The sequence below is a fragment of the Camellia sinensis genome, chromosome 9 (assembly GCF_055761805.1).
Source record: "Camellia sinensis isolate YWXY chromosome 9, ASM5576180v1, whole genome shotgun sequence".
NCBI classification, from domain to species: Eukaryota; Viridiplantae; Streptophyta; class Magnoliopsida; order Ericales; family Theaceae; genus Camellia; species Camellia sinensis.
This window is the reverse complement of record NC_138969.1, coordinates 60,499,700-60,517,251: the sequence shown is the minus strand read 5'-3', so window position 1 is coordinate 60,517,251 and position 17,552 is coordinate 60,499,700. Positions and strand designations below refer to the sequence as shown.

Here is a 17,552-nt window from a genome sequence, read left to right as displayed (position 1 = left end):
GGTGCTCGAGTTACTTAGAGCCCATAGGCTGTATGCCAAATTTGGGAAATGTGAGTTCTGGCTAGGAGAAGTCAAGTTCTTAGGCCATGTGGTATCTGCGGAAGGGGTGTCTGTCGATACATCCAAGGTTGAGGTACTGCAAGATTGGGCACAACCTAAGAGTGTGTTTGAGATCCGCAGTTTTTCTGGGATTAGCTGGGTACTACCGTCAGTTTGTGAAGGATTTCTCCAAGTTAGCTTCGCCGTTGACTAGATTGACGCGGAAAGGGGTCAAGTTTGTGTGGAGTGAGACTTGTGAAAAGTCGTTCCAAGAGTTGAAGGTTAGATTGACCACCGCTCCGGTTTTGATTATTCTGGATATAGGGTTGGGTTATGCGGTTTATTGTGATGCCTCACGAGAGGGTTTGGGTTGTGTGTTGATGCAAGAGGGGAAAGTGGTAGTTTATGGCTCATGTCAGTTAAAAATACACGAGAAGAATTACCCCACACACGGCTTAGAATTAGCCGCAGTGATTTTTGCCTTGAAGATTTGGAGGCACTACCTTTATGGTGAGAGGTTCGAGGTTTTCTAGGACCACAAGAGTTTGGAGTACCTGTTTACACAAAGGGACTTGAATTTGAGGCAGAGAAGGTGGATGGAGTTCATTGAGGACTACGATTTTGAGTTGCACTATCACCCGGGAAAGGCCAATGTTGTGGCCGATGCCCTTAGCAGAAAATCCATTAGTGATGTAGCTTGTATAGCCATCCGGGAGTGGGTAATGTTGGGTGCACTTGGCGAGTTTGATTTGCTTCTAGGCGAATCTGTTGAGGCTGCGGCCTTGTTTTCTGTAGTTGCGCAGCCTACACTTGTGACTCGAGTGTTAGAGGCACAGAGAGGTGACCTTGAGGCAGAATCTCTTTGAGAGAAGATCTCCAGTGGGAAGGTTGAGAAGGGTTTGACGGTGTATCCTGACCTGAGTGTGAGATACTGAGACCGTTTGTTTGTGCCGGAGTCTTGCCGAGAGAAGGTACTCTGGGAGTTTCACCATTCACGCCTTGCGGTGCATCCGGGAGGCACTAAGATGCATCGTGACTTGGGTCGCCAGTTTTGGTGGCGGGGTATGAAAAGAGATGTGGCGGTTTTCGTATCTAAGTGCCTTACTTGTCAACAAGTGAAGGCCGAGCCTTAGAGGCCAGCGGGTTTGTTGCAGCCCTTACCTATTGCCGAGTGGAAGTGGGAGCATGTCACTATGGACTTCGTTGTAGGTCTTCCGAGGACTCAGCGGGGTAGTGATGCTATTTGCGTGGTTGTAGACCGGTTGACTAAGTCAGCGCATTTTATCCCTATGCGCGTGAGAGATTCGGTGGATCATCTTACCGACTTGTACATTCGGGACATAGTGAGATTGCACGGGGTCCCAGTGACGATCATCTCAGATAGAGATCCTCATTTTACTGCTAGGTTGTGGCAGAGTTTGCAGAGTGCCTTGGGTACTAAGTTGACCTTTAGTACGGCTTATCATCCTCAAACTGACGGGCAGTCCGAGCGTACTATTCAAATCCTTGAGGATATGCTTCGAGGTTGTGTCCTTGACTTTAGTGGGACGTGGGAGAGGCACTTGCCCTTGGTGGAGTTTTCCTACAACAACAGTTTTCAGTCGAGTATCGGTATGGCACCGTTTGAGGCCTTGTATGGCCGATCGTGTAGGTCTCCAGTTTGTTGGGCCGAGGTGGGTGATGCACCTTTGTTGGGTCCGGAGTCGGTTAGGGAGACGACGGAGAAAGTTCAGCTTATCCGTGGGAGGCTTGTTACAGCCCAGAGTCGCCAAAAGAGTTATGCCGACCGTAGGAGGAGACCTTTGGCGTTTGAGATAGGTAATCATGTTTTCTTGAAAATATCACCTAGGCAAGGTTTGATGAGTTTCGGGAAGAGTGGAAAGTTATCCCCTCCGTTCATCGGTCCCTTTGAGATCCTTGAGAGGGTTGGGGAGGTTGCTTATCGTTTGGTTTTGCCACCACAGTTGTCCGGAGTGCATGACGCGTTTCATGTGAGTATGCTTCGGAAGTCTGAGCCGGATCCATCCCATGTGTTAGATTGGACCAACTTAGAGGTAGATGAGGATGCCTTGTATGAGGAGAGACCAGTACGGGTCTTGGATAGGCGGGATCAAGTCTTGCGAGGCAAGACCATTCCCTTGGTAAAGGTTTTGTGGAAGCATCACGGAGTGGAGGAAGCCACTTGGGAACGTGAGTTGGAAGTCCGTGAGAAATATCCGGACTTGTTTGTTGATGTGTAATCATGTGTTTGAAATTTTGTAATATCATTGAACTTTAAGAGCATTATAAATGTCTTAAGTTGTAAAACATTGTGAATGTTTTGGTTAATGGAAATTTGTTATAACATTGCATATGTTCAATGTATTGTAGACATGGAGATATATCATGAATGTTGAATGTGATATAGAAATTGTGAAACATGTATATAGAAATTGTTGAATTTCGGGAAAAGCATGTTGTTGATACATATTGAGATATGTGGTGAATTGCCTCTTGAATAGTGATGGAAAGACCGGTAATGCGTCGAGTTGTTAAATTTCGCACTGTAATAATGTTGGGAATTGAGAAAATCTTGTTTTTGAAAAACCTGCATTTAATTTCGAGGACGAAATTCTTTAAGGGGGGAAGGTTATAGCGATCCCGGTCTTCCCTTTTGGTATTTGTTGTATTTCGGACTTTTGTTCCATGGAGTTGGTGGTTGTATACCTTGTTGCCATCCTTTACTTCTTTTTTTTGAGTTTCGGGATGGGTTGAGTATGTTTCGAGCAGGTGGGTTGAGCCTTGGTCTAAATTCTTGTTGCTAGGTTTTTGTTCATTCCGCTCGAGCAGGTCGTATAGCGCTCGAGCGGGGTTTACACCCTTCCAGCATTTCGTATCCCTGCAAAACTTCTGCAGGTGTGTTTTCTACGCTCGAGCGGGTTTATTGCGCTCGAGCGGGTTGCGCTCGAGCGGGCTTGTTGGCGCTCGAGCGGGTAGTACCTTGTTGGTGAAAGTTCTGGGAGACGAAAGTCTACGCTCGAGCGGACTAGTCTTTCGCGCTTGAGCGGGTATGTGTAGACACCCCATTTTTGACCGACCTTAAGACTCAGACGTCACTGATTGAACGCTTGGTGATATTGCATGTTGTGCTTGTTCAGAAGTCTCAGAGTCGCGGCTGTGAGCCCTGCCTCCGGACTTCCGAACCCTCTTCTGTGCCTTGCCTCGGTTTGCGAACCAGACTCGGTTTTCTCGGTTTCTTTTCCTGAGGGAAAGGAGAGGTCCCGTAGACCATCTCTCAGTGGCCGTGGGCTACATTTGGTGGCCGTAGGCCATTTTGCCCACTTCGGAGTTCGGTTTCCTGTTTTTCGGGACCGTTGGCCGTGTGCCCCGGTTCGGGACCGCTTAACCATCTCCATTTGCTCTGATTTTTGGCATACATCTTATTTTCTCCCTTTCAAGGGACACTGGGGTTTGAGAAACCCACTTCGTGGCCAAACGCCACTTTCGGTGCTTAACAGCCCATTTTCGGGACCCCGAACTGCGTGTTTTGGCCCCCGAGCATTCGTTTTGCATCGATTTTCGTTCATTTTTGGCAGGTGCCTCTGTTTCATCACCAGGAAAGTCACTGGAGGGTGGGAGGCCAGCAATTATCTTGGCAACCAGTTAGATTCCATTTTCGCCCTCCGACACCCGTTTTTCTCACTTCCGGGCTAATGTTGAACACCTTGAGGCCACTTTCTTGAACTTTGAACCACATATTTGTGATGTACACACATGGGAGGACCCTAAAAGTTGGTGGCCGGCGACTAATGTTGCCTGACCCTTTTGAACCCCTCCTTCCGGGCCAATGTTGAACACCCTTGAGCCACTTTCTTCGACTTTTAACCACAGGGTTGTGTTGAAGGCACATGGGAGGACACCATTATTTGGTGGCCGGCCACTAAACTAACTTGACCCTTTTGACCCCTAGCCGGCCGGCTAGGGGATGTGGCCAGCCGGCCACCTGAAACAAAAATACCTGGCCGGCCATGATCCTCACACTGTTCACTTTACAGCTGTATAGCTGTTTCCCCCAGAAAATATCCCAATCCGGGGGATATTTTGTGGGGGAAAGCTTGCCTCCTTTTTCCCCCACCTTTACACCCTCTTTTTGTTCCATATAACCAGCCTCCAACACTTAAAGAAGGGGTTAGAAAGAATTGCTTCAAGCCTTGATACACCAATCTCCCTCTATCTCTCTCATTTTCTCAAAAACACCCAAGTTTCACCTCATTTTCTTCATCACCACCAAGCTCTACCACCACCACTCCAATCCAGTAGCAAGGGGAGGAATTCCAGCAGCTAAGAGGCAACAAATTTGGTCCAAGAAGCAACAAAAGTATTGATCTTCAAGGGTGAGTCCATTTCCTCTCTTTTCTAGTTCATTTTTGCACCATTCCTCTGACCATCATGCTTATTGTTTTGAGCTCCGACCAAAACTGAAAAGGTCATTTTTTTGAGTTTATTTTCATGTTTCATTAAGGGCTCAACCCTGTTTGAGCCCTCCATCTTGCACTTGCTTCAATACCCTCTTTGTATGTCAATATTTTGCATGCTCTTTCTAGCCTATGTATGATCTATTTTGGAGCTTCTCATGAACTGATATTAGGCTTATTTTGAGCCCCTCTTCAACATTGAAGAAGGGCTCATCACTGTTTGGGACCTCCATGTACCACTTGTCTTTATATCCATCTTTGGTCCCCATTTTTGCATGACTTGGCAGCCTATCTTACTTCCATTCTTGGTCGATTTACAGGTCTATAAAAGGTCTTATCTTGGCCCATTCTTCATGTTTCATTAAGGGCTTTTCATGATTTGAGGCATATTTCATGTACTTCATGTTATATCTCCCTTTTAATCCCCATTTTTGCATGACTTGGCAGCCTATGATGCTTTTGTTTTTGGTCATTTTACAGAGCTAGAAAAGGTCTTATTTTGGCCCATTCTTCATGTTTCATTAAGGGCCTTTCATGATTTGAGGCATCTTTTATACATTTTGTGTTTTAACCCCTTTTGGACCCTATTTTGCATAGCATTTTTGACATACTTGTATACTGTTTTGGGGTTTTTACACTTCTGTAAATGTGCATATTTTTGGTCCCTCTTCAATGTTGTAGAAGGGAATTTTTCAGTTTGGGCTTTGCATATACCACTTCCTTCTTTGGCCATCTTTTGGCCCCTTCTCTTGCATAAGAGTGCAGCCATACCTGTGTTTGTTTTCAGGGTTTTTACAGTTCTGAAAAACATCATATTTTGGGCCTCTCTTCAACTTTGTTGAAGGGCCCTAACCTGTTTGAGGACAACAGATATGAGTTGCTTCTTAATCTCATGTTTAGGGCCATTTTTTGCATGCTAGTTTTTCCCTGTTTTCGTTTGCTTTTTGGCCATGCTATAAACTGGAAAAGTGCTTATTTAGGGGCTGCCTTGCTTCCGTCTATTCATTGCATGTGCCAATTTTGTATGTTTGGTATAGCTATGGGCCATTTCGGGTGCCAAAATTCATGTTTCGAGACCATTCCGTGCATCGGGTGTACTTTCGCTTCGTTTCGGGGCTGTTTTCCCCCACATTTCAATGCTGAAATCTCATTAGCATGTTTGCATATGTCATTTCCATGCCATTGCATTGCGTATGTCATCGCCTCGGTTTGCGTGCCCGTGTGCACGCATTTCGAGGCACTTCATTTTCATCCATCGGCCTCTTATGTGAGTGCGGCTGAGGCTCTCTCATGTTAGTGTAAGTCCATGTTGCATTCTATATGTCATTTCCATGCCATTGCATTGCGTATGTCATCGCCTCGGTTTGCGTGCCCGTGTGCACGCATTTCGAGGCACTTCATTTTCATCCATCGGCCTCTTATGTGAGTGCGGCTGAGGCTCTCTCTCATGTTAGTGTAAGTCCATGTTGCATTCTATATGTCATTTCCATGCCATTGCATTGCGTATGTCATCGCCTCGGTTTGCGTGCCCGTGTGCACGCATTTCGAGACACTTCATTTTCATCCATCGGCCTCTTATGTGAGTGTGGCTGAGGCTCTCTCATGTTAGTTTAAGTCCATGTTGCATTCTATATGCCATTTTTGCCATATTGCATTGCGTATGCCATTGCCTCGGTTTGCGTGCCCATGTGCACGCATCTCGAGGCATCTCATTTTACAGCATAGTGCATACTAGGTTGTATCTTAGATCGCATTCTGTCATTTTCTCGGTTTACGTGCCCATGTGCACGCATTTCGAGGCATGTCATTCCATAGCATTGTGTATGTTAGGATTGTATCTTAGTTGCATTTTATGCATGTCATGCATATTGCATCGTGTTCGGAATAGGAGTTAGCCCGGGCACGGGAAACGAGGTGCATTTCGTACTCCGAGTGACAGAATGTGTCTCAATTCCCCAGTTACCGACACTCCGGATCATCCATGATGGAGTTAGGTCTTGTCGTGTTTTCATGTGCATTCATTCTATATTGAGTTGTGCAATTCGACTCCTCGGCCATCATGCCTTGGTATGCGTGATTGGTGGCACGAGGATCGAGGCATGCATATATTTGTGAAAATACATTGTTATGCCCCTTTCCTGCTCTCTATTGCAACAAAATGAAGAATCAGCAACTTTTCGGGACTTGGCACGCGTTTCAAGAATAACTGCTAAACAGAGGCTAATTGGGGCATCCCGGTGGATTTCCGCGCAAGACAACCCGGACATGCATCATCCATCAGAAGCAAGGCAGTCCCTGGCTTGCATGCCAGTTTTATTTATTTTCTTAGTTAATTTGTTAATTAATTAGGAATTTGTATATTATTCGGACTGTAATATTTGGACTGTAATATTCTTTTATTCGAGACCGTATATTTATTCGGACCCTCTACGCGAGGGCATAACTGTAATAAGTGTGCGTGTGTGTGTTGTATGTCTTCCAACCCCACGTCTTTTTCCCTTTTATTTATCCGCTTATGATGTTTAGATTAGGGCATATTTCAATTAGCATACAGTATGACAGTATGTTTGCATCATTCATCTGTTTTGCATGCACCGGGCTCGGCGCATCATACTAACTGCATTGTATTTCAATTTCCAAGTTGAATACTTGATAGCTGTAGCATTCCATATGCCATGTTTAGAATAGCCGAGCCTACTATAGTTTGCATTTTTGCATGTGTCGCATTAGGCATTTCTGTATACTTAGGATTATGCATGATTTCTAATGTAGTTTCTGTTTTGGCTTGGAGTACTCGGTGAGTTTTTATGCTTTAGCATCCTTGCATGCGTGTGAGTGAATGCCATGAATAGCATGCTTACCATGAGGCTAAATGATTATGTGATATAACTGCCTGATTGCCTGTGGGTGAAGGTTAGGTTGTTTGGATTGGGACAATTCATCAAATATTTGTTTTAAGCCCACTAGATAGTGGCAAAACCATCTTTTCTAAGCCCACCCGAGGGTGGCAAAATCTGCATTTTAAGCCTACTTGTGAGTAGCAAACCATCTTTCAAAAACAAACATGAAATGTTTTGTTCCAATTCAGGCGACCCAGTCTATACTTGTATGCTGTGCGCATCACATAGTAACCTAGGCTAATAACCGGAATAAGAACACACAATGTTTTCAAAAATAGATATCATGGTTAGTAGAGGCCGGTCTCTGACCGGGCGAGCAGGGGTGCTCACGAAGTGACCTTCCCCAATCGTACCCAAGTTCCTGAGCCGAGGCAACTTTGGTGATGACGGACACGTGGCCTTAGGCAACGAGTCAGGGTTTCCTAAATTTCCCAAAATAAAATATTTAGGTGGCGACTCTGTATCTGGCAAAGCAGTCCATGTTTGGCACTTCTTTCAAAAATCTGTTTTCTCAAAACGATTTGCCGGATTTGGACTCTATGGTTCAGATTAAGAACCGTGACACGAATCGAGTCCGAGCTGCAGCGAGGTCCCCCGCGGGCTTGTTACAGTATGCCTTGTCTTTGTGTCTTGGCGCTCGAGCGGCCCTTATTGTGCTCGAGCGGATCCAGTTTTCTATTCTTGACGCTCGAGCATTGTGTTTTCTGCTCGAGCGGGAATGTCGTATATCAGTTGGTAGCTGGGCATTTTAAAATCACTTTTTACATTCTCTTTCTCTCTCTTACTTTCCAAAAAGACATTTTGAGAGCTCCTCTCTCTAGAAACTCCCTTCTCTCTAGGGTTTGATCTAGTTACAGTGTCTCACTATCCACCGGCCTTTGTTAAAGTTGTGTTGATCGTCGAGGGCTACGTTTTGATCCGAGAATATTGAGTTTTGGAGCACGTTGAGTTTCTTCATCTTTTTCTCTTGGGCTCCGAATTTGAGGTAGGGATTTCTACTCACTCTTATGGTCTTTGACATAGATTTTTGGTTGTTTTGATAAAGTGTGGAAGTTGGGTAATTTTGAGGGTTTGTTATTTTGATTCTAAAAATGTGTATTGTGAGTTTCAAAATAATGATATTGTTGTTGATTGGCGATATATAGACCATTGGGTCAATATTGGGAAATGGGGTAGAAAACCCTAATTTGTTGTATAAATTAATTAGTATAATTAATTTGAGAAAATTGTGGACTTATGGAATCGAGTTGGAAATAATGAAATTGGCTCATTATGTTATGAAATGGTGGAGTTGGATTTATTAATCGCTCACCCTTGAAAACATTGATATTTTATCTGTTGAAGCTTTTATTATCTGTTTAGAAATAATTGCTTGGGCTACCGGTGGAGGGTAGTTTTGATTGTTGTAAACAATGCATGATGATTAGGCAAACTAAAACTAATCAATTGGTTATGTCATAGAGTATGACAGTTGATAGAATACATTAACGTTATGTATTGATTGATTGTGTATATGACCTATGTGTATATACGTTGTGTGTGTGGGAGGAGATACGGGATGTACTCCACGGTTTAGGGAAAGATAGGGGATGGACCTCTAAATCGGATGTTGTTTGGGAGGAGATAGGGGATGGACTCCACTGATACAACTCATATGCTTGTCAGATAATGTGGTGATACAACTCATATGCTTATCTATGGAAGTGTTGATACAACTCATATGCTTATCTCTGGAAGTGTTGATATAGCTAATATGCTTATCTGTTGAAATATGGATACAACTTGTATGCTTATCCTGTTGAGATGTTGATAGAAGTAGTATGTTTATCCATTGTAAAATGGGAAATGTTTAATATGAGTCACTGTCTCATACAAGCGGTTGGCCAGGTTCTGAGCCGTTGATGTAAATTGTGAAATTGATATGACATGAAAAATGAAATGAAACACGAACACAGGGGTCATGAAATGGAAATGGGTTATGTATTGATTGGTGGAAATTGAACATTTATCAATTGCTAATGTCTTAGTTATTGCTCATACTGTGTTTAGCATATCTCTACTGGGCGTTGGCTCACCCTATATGGGACATTATTTTCAGGTACAGGTAACAATCCACCTCCAAGGACATAGCTTGGATGATGATGAGAGTTGAAGACTCTTTTTTTTGTTTACTGTGTTTGTATTACATGTATATCAAGCCGAGGGTTTATTTTGTATAGAGATAGTACTCTTCTTTTGTGTAACCAAGTGTTCACTTGGAAAGCTGTAAGCTCGTAGGGCATTTGCTTTTGTTGTTAACATGTAATATGGTTGTAAGAACTACTCTGATGAATAGAAATGGTTAATTTCTTTTGTATCAATGCATGTCTAAAGTGATGGATTAAATTTGTATATGATAATTGCTTATATACATTGTATTGTGTGGGAGGAGATGAGGGATGTACTCCACGGTTTATTGGAAGATGGGGGATGGACCTCTAAACCGGATTTTGTTTGAGATTGATACAGCACTAAAATGTGTATCATTTGTGAAGTATGAAAATGTTTTTGTTGACTTTGATACAGCACCAAAAAGTGTATCCACTATGAATTTCGAAAGTATTATAGTGATGAGTTATCATCTCATTAAATTACGTGGCCAGATTCTGAACCTTGTTTTCAAACTTAAAGTTGGATAAGAAATGGAAAATGAATTGTAATATGGACATGATTGGCATGAAACTGTAACATGGTATACGTTGGAATATAAGTGTGGACCATCTATCAAATGCTACTATTTTAGTCATTGTTTATAGTTGGTTTAGTATATTTCTACTGGGCTGTGGCTTACCCTATATGGGACTTCATTTTCAGGTACCGATGGTATGCCACCGCCAAGGACATAGCTTGGGAGGCTAGAGGCAGGCAGACTGTTTTGTTGTTTTGTTTTCTTTGGATGTATTTCATGTAAATTCAAGCCAAGGGCTTAATATGTATTTGAGTTAGCACTCACTTTCTGTAACAAAGTGTTGACTTGGAAAGTTGTAAGCCTATAGGGCGGTTACTTTTGTTGTCAACGTGTAATACATTTTGAAAGGTTACTCTGATGATTGTAATATAATATCTCTTTCCTGTAACTTGACTGTATGATATTATGGGTTTATTTTGAGGGCGTGACAAGCCCTTGGCTCACCCATGCATTTACCCTCTTGGCTGCCTAGGTCGGGAGCAAGACCTAGGCACTCTCGCTTGGGATCATTGGAGGATTGTGGATTGGAGGCTAAGACCTCGGGATCGTCAAGGTCGTGTAGCTATCTCCCTGCAGTGATAGCTCCCCTTTTGACCTAGCTTAGAGAAAGAGACATCGACCTTACACTTACATCTGATGCACATATGATACGCCTCTCAAGATATCACACCTACCCCTGCAGTTCCTATGATACAACCTCCCCGAGGACCTGAATCATAGGACACAACTAGTAGGGCTGATATCATCCTCCTGTCGAGTTGAGGAGGGCTTGCCACCTGTCTTGAGGTTGCTTGGGCTCCAATACTCCTGGAGTCTATATAACGCATCATAAGTGCAGCCACAAACACACAGCAAGAGCAACAAGAATCACATAACATACATTAAGTGTTCAAGGTCTCTCACTGCCACCTCTTCTCTCTCTAAGCTTGCCTTGGTCTTCTACTCCTCCACCTCCGGTGATCTTAAGTCATTGAAGTGCCTACCATCTTCCCAGAGGTCAACGACTAATCGCCGCTAATCTCTATCACACACACTGGGTTATGTATAGATTTGATATCTTTAGGTGTGTTATATTGAAGCATAGATTCACCTCATTCTGATCTGTAACTTGCTTTATTTTCAGCTTCACATCCTTGATGAAAAATTTAACCAACCAATATTCTTGTGCAACAACATTTCTGGACTTGTGGAGCCTGTAAGTACACTTTTTATTTTTGTTTCATTTTTTCAAGTCTCTGTAATGTTTTTCCGAGTTCACTCACATTGTACTCTGCCTCATACATTTAAGATTACAACTCATATTCCTATTCTAACCAATCCCAGGTCGTCCCAGATGACCAGCACAGGGCACTGTACTCAACTCATGCCTTTAAGATCCTCTTCATGGAAGGGGGTTGTGGAACATTTGTCCCTCTATTTTTCAACTTGATCAAGTCAGTGAGGTAGTATAGCCAACAATATGCTTCTAGGGAGGAGCAGCGTGCAGATCCTTTGCAAGCAGCACGAACTCCAGTGGATGAAATGATGAGACACGCGTGAGTGACTTTAGGTCCTATTCGTGAGTTAATCACTTTGCCTTTTTGCTTTAGCTACTTACTCGGGAACTAGCTTCACACCTACCCCAAGAACTTGAAGGTGGCCTAGAACATCTAATGGCATCACAGACCTATTTATAGCCTCAATTTCCTTGTCCTAAAGGGCCAGTCCTCTAAGAAGTTAGTTGTGAAGGGTATGCCTTCACATAGCTGTTAACAGGTTTGAGGTATTGTTTGTTAACGGAATTAACTAAACAAATCACTCCAACTAAGAATGGCCATACACCACTACCTATAGAATCAAGAAAGAGGTCTAAGAGAGCCTTCTTAAGCAAATTCTGACCCCTAGTAGCTGGCCTACAGACGATCCTCAATTTGATTTCATTTACCAAAAAAGGCAAGTATATGGCTGAAGATTATCCTTTGTGGTTCATAATTCCTGATTTTTTTTCGATTTTTCATTTGGTAGATATGTTGATCCGAATGATCCGACAATGATTTTTCTACAGCAACCCACTCCAGAATCACAGCTGGGGTGCCGCACGTATTACTCCCAGCCTGCGGAACATTCAATATAGTTTTTCTATATGCTTTTTTTATTCATAGGAAATATAGTTCATGTTCTTAAGACACCATCTTAATGCTATATATTCGATTGTTTATCTTTTCTTTCAACTAGATGATATGCTCGAGGCAACTTTTTGTGAATTATGTGAAGCAAGACCTTTGTGTGCTGGGTTATTGGAGGTTTGTGATGAATAAAATAACATCCTCAAAAATATCTTATAAACGATATGTAAAAAAATGGATTTGAGTGTTATGTGATATTATAGCCACCTTTTTTTGTCTTTTTATGGTCCTCTTTTTTTTTTTTTCCTTAAAAATTTTGGCTAGTGTGGCCAAATCAAATGGAGTAATATTGGTCGGTCACATTTGGGTATTGCATTTGGGAACATTTGATGTGCAATTTTTTGTCATTAATAAAAGAGTAGTGTTAGAGACTCGTAAATTAGAATTTTAAATTCATTCATAATGATGCAGGGGTCTTAAATATTTTTTAAAATCAAATCATGTGATTTGGGGTCTTATATATTTAAATATAGTTTTCAATTATAGTCATCATCCTATTTTTTTAATTAAATTTGATAATAGCATTACAAACTTGAATTTGATAATAGCATTAAAAACTTGAGAAATTTTACTTCACGATTTATTTGACCTCTCTCTAAATATCTGTGTGTATGTATAAGAATTTAAATAAATAAAATAAAAAATGGAATAAATAAGAAAAATAGTTTGGTGAATTTTAACTGATAGGAAATTTATTCTTATTCTGTGGATTTTAATGTGAGATTTTTATCTTCCATTCATATGTGGGAATGTTTAATTTGAAAGATTCTTATATGAAAATTTTCAAATATATCTAAACTAGGATTACACGTCCCTAGTAAACTCGTAGCAATTGTCATTTTATTGGCATTGATGGGATTATACAAATATTTAAGATACTGATTTAAATTTTTTTTGGTGACAACTCCCTCAATCTCAAGGTGATTTTTTTTTATTTTTTTTTTCTAAAGGATGAGTAAAAGAACTTTTTCCTTTGTCATGTTAAAAATATAAAAAAATATGATAAAAATATTTTTAATTAAAATTGATCAATTTTTTCTCCCATCATCTCACACTATTACCATCATTATCGGTCATTGTTGCACAGTACCAACGGGTGATAATTTTTTGACGACCACCATTAACTTTTTAGTGGCTTTTCAACAGCCATTTTCTAATGAAAATCTTTCACAACCATTTTTCAGTGAGAAAAATCAACAACCTTTTCTACCACCACCCCCAGCAAACTAATTTTTTTTTTTTTACTCGTTTTAAAACAAAGACATAAAAAATAATAAAAATTTTGGGGATTCCATAAAGGGTGTGGGGACATAATTTTTGAATGACAACACATGGCCGAGGTGGTACCGAAATGTCAGTCGAGGTGCCACATGTCCTGGATATGATGCCGAGGTAATCTCGGCTAAACCAAGGTTACATGCGAGAATATCGGGATCCGGGATAAGCAGGTAACGGACAAGAGAGAATACCGGGATCCGGGATAAGCGGGTAACGGACAAGAGTCCTAGAATTGGGGAGGACTTCGGTTTAGATAAAGATAAGACTCTTAGAGAGTTTGTCCAAATTTAACTGGGAGTCCAGGATTAGCATTGAGACAGAATCCATTGGAGCTAGGCTTCTATTGGGATTAGGTCATTGTTGGCTATAAAAGAAGAGGCACCCTTGTGGGTCTACCGTACACTTTTTGTATTCTGAATAGTGAGTTAAGCACTTTTGCTATCTTTGAAAGATAATTGACTTGATCGTCGGAGTACCCCCGGGTGGATAAACCACCGCTGGAATCTCATCTTTCTGTTACAGGTCATTCAGGCGGCATCTATTCTGCCAGTGTTGTCCAGTTGAATACATGTTTGGCAGTGTGGTTAGAAATCGACTCATACAATTTGGCGCCGTCTATGGGAAAGAAAGAAGAATAGATGGCCAATAATGGACAGAAAGAGAAGGTTGGGGATGGCACTCCTACTGGGAGTGGGAAACATATTGACCTTGACGTCGAAGAGACTCGTAATAAGAATCACGAAGAAAAGGATGTCGGCCAGGAGGGCGACGTGCCAAAGAAATCTGATCGAGGCAGATATTATAATGAAGACAACCTCCAAGAATGGAAAGATAGATGCCTACGGAGGGACGACGAGATGAGGGGGATGGCAAACAAATTGGCGAACCTGCAGTCAGTCATCAATTTTATGATGCAAAACAATGTCATGTAGCCATCATTCTCTCTGCAAGATACGCCGATTCTAGCGGCCAAGAAGGACGCCCAGAAAGAGGGACAGAAGGCAGTCCCTGCAGTCCCCTAGCACACCAGGACCAAGGAACACTCTCACCGGCCTTCAGGAGAGGTTGGGCGAGGAGAGCCAAGAAAGGGAGATTTATGGAGGACGCATCGTTCCAAGGAGTCTGACCCCAAAGAACACCGGCATGTTCAAGGAGATGAACTATGTTTCGACGCAACTAACGGAGAGAGGTCCAAGAGGACTCACAATGACACCGGAAGTAGCAAGCCGAAAAAGCTGAAATTCGGGGACAGCCGAGGTCCTGGACGGACCAAGGAGGACCTAAGGGATTACCTCCAAAGGAAGCAACATGATGCCGAGGTAACCTCACCGGTCAAGCCGAGAACACCATTCTCGTTGGAGTTGGAGAAATTTGAGGCCCCAAAAAAGGTTCCACATGCCAAGGTTGCAGATATAGGACGGTAAGTCTGACCCTAACTTTCACGTCGGTTTATATTTGAACTCAATGGCACTGTATACTGCAAACGAGCCGCTGTTGTGTAAGGTATTTCCCTCGTCCTTTGTGGAAATCGCTTCAGATTGGTTTCATAAGTTGCCGAAAAGAACCGTGAAAAGATGGGAGGGCCTAGCCGAGATGTTCGTGGCTTGATTTGTGACAAATAAACTACAACCATTAAGGGTTGACGCCCTGATGGCTCTAAGGATCGGCGAGGATGAGGGCCTTAGAGCTTATACCAAAAAGTATTACGAGGTATTTAACCGAATACCAGGATGCAACCAAGAGGTGGCAGTCATATCGTTTAAAAATGGCCTGAAAGATGATTACCTACTCCGAAAATCACTGGCAAAAACATTGCCAAAAAGTATGGAGGAACTCACGACCAAGCTGGAAAAATATGCTAGGGCCGAGGAGGACACGCCGGGGGCAAAGGCATCGAAACCAGAGAAGAAAAACGGCTCGCCAAAGCAAGGCCAAGGTGATGGTGGATACAACAAACCAAAGACGAGATTAAGGGCTGCACAAGCAGTCACAACTGTATTCCGAATCCCTGTCTACAAAGTCTGGGAGAAAATCTGGAATCAGCCCTATTACAGAGCACTAGCAAGGGTACCAGGCGAATTTATGAGAAGAAGCCTTGACAAGCACTGTGCTTACCACAATGAGGTTGGACATCTGACTCAAAGGTGTAGAGCCCTGAAGACACATCTGGAAGACCTGGTAAGACAGGGCAATTTAAGGGACCTGGTAGACGAGGCCAAGACAAGGGAAGAGCAGGCAAGACTGCCCCAAGCACCAACAGCACCACCCCCACTAGTACCACAACGACAAGCAGGTGGACCTCGAGTGATCAATGTGATTCACTCAAAGGTGAATGAGAATAAGATAAGGGAGGAAACCCAGCAGGTAAAACACCTACAACATGTGTATCAGGTCGGGCAGACAAGAGCCAGGGACTAGTGGTGTCCTTTACTGAGGAAGACCTGGAGATGGTACAACATCCACACAACGATGCCTTTGTAATATCCCTCTAGATTGGAGAATGCAAAGTAAAGTGCATCTTAGTTGACCAAGGCAGCTCTTGTGACATCATGTATGTTAGGTGTTACAAGGAGCTTGGCCTTCACCAAGATGATATGGAACAATCCAATGGCCCAATGACTGGATTCAATGGAACGCCGACGTGGCCCCTAAGGGCAGCTAGTTTAGAGGTACAGGCTGGCACCAAGATGATAAAAATAGAGTTCACCATAATCGACACCCCCTCCCCTTACAATGCTATCCTAGAAAGGCCATGGCTACATGCAATGAGGGTTGTTCCCTCAACATTGCAGCAGATTTGCGGTTCCCAATAGAACACGGAATAGAGGAGGTCAGAGGGGATCAGTTGCAGGCAAAAAATTACTCCATGGCAGCAATGAAATCTACCTGCAACGTACGAGAAGCAGAAACAGCAGAGATCGAGGACGAGAATATGGAAGTCCTGGATGACGTCGGCAAAGAGCCAGCCGAGAAGAGTGAAGAAGCCCTAAAGAAAATCCTTTTCTAGCAAGGGGATGAAGAACGCTTCTTCCTTTTCGGCTCGGGCTTATCTGAGAAAGAGGAAAAAGAGTTAGAGGCATTCCTAAGAGCAAACCTTGAGGTGTTTGCATGGACACCATACGAGATGCCTAGCATTGACCCCGAGGTCACTTGCCATAGACTGAATATAGATAGGTCGGCCAAACCTGTCATCCAGCGAGCAAGGAGGCCGACACTAATGCATGTTGAGGCAGTAGAAGAGGAAGTGGATAGACTTCTGGAGGCCGAAGCCATTTGAGAGGTAAATTACCCGACATTGCTATCAAACATAGTGGTCGTGAAGAAAAAGAATGGTAAATGGAGGATCTGCGTGGACTTCACCAGCCTGAACAAGGCTTACCCAAAGACAGTTTTCCATTACCCAAGATTGACCAATTGGTGGATGCCACTTCAGGGCATGGAAGGATGAGCTTCCTGGATGCCTACAAGGGGTACCATCAGATAGCAATATACCCACCAGATGAGGAAAATACTACATTCATCACCCCAAAGGGGCTATATTGCTACAGAGTAATGCCTTTTGGGTTGAAAAATGCAGGAGCGACTTACCAGAGATTAGTGACCAAGATGTTCAAACAACTAATTGGCAAAACTATGGAGGTATACATAGACGACATGGTCGTGAAGACCAAAGAACCTGAAGGTCATCTAGAAGACTTAAAGGCAATTTTTGACATCCTTAGAACATATCGGCTCCAACTCAATGCATCGAAGTGTGCATTTGGAGTTGGGTCTGGTAAGTTCTTAGGATATTTGGTTACTAGAAGGGGCATTGAGGCAAGCCCAGATCAGATCAAGGCCATCTTAGAACTGAAGAGCCCAACATCGGCAAAACAAGTACAGATGTTGACTAGAAGGGCTGCAGCCCTAAATAGATTCATAAACAGAAGCTCTGATAAATGTAAGCCTTTCTTTAGTTTAGTAAAGAAAGCCACAGACTTCTTGTGGA

The 17,552-nt window shown here is 42.8% G+C and overlaps 2 protein-coding genes across 2 annotated transcripts in view; both read left to right on the top strand.

Moving 5' to 3' along the window:
• The window catches only part of LOC145799464 (uncharacterized), a 73,459-nt gene extending 61,225 nt beyond the window's left edge, over positions 1-12,234 (top strand). Inside the window, exons 2-4 of the mRNA XM_082889052.1 lie at positions 11,245-11,316; positions 11,445-11,563; positions 12,126-12,234. Coding sequence (XP_082745178.1) covers positions 11,245-11,316; positions 11,445-11,563; positions 12,126-12,234 — 300 coding nt within the window. The remainder of the gene's footprint in view (positions 1-11,244; positions 11,317-11,444; positions 11,564-12,125) is intronic.
• Positions 12,235-15,214: 2,980 nt separating this feature from the next.
• Positions 15,215-17,162, top strand: LOC145799463 (uncharacterized). The gene is made up of 2 exons (XM_082889051.1): positions 15,215-15,928; positions 17,142-17,162. The coding sequence occupies exons 1-2, from the start codon at positions 15,215-15,217 to the stop codon at positions 17,160-17,162; spliced, it is 735 nt and encodes a 244-aa protein (XP_082745177.1).
• Positions 17,163-17,552: the final 390 nt, after the last annotated feature.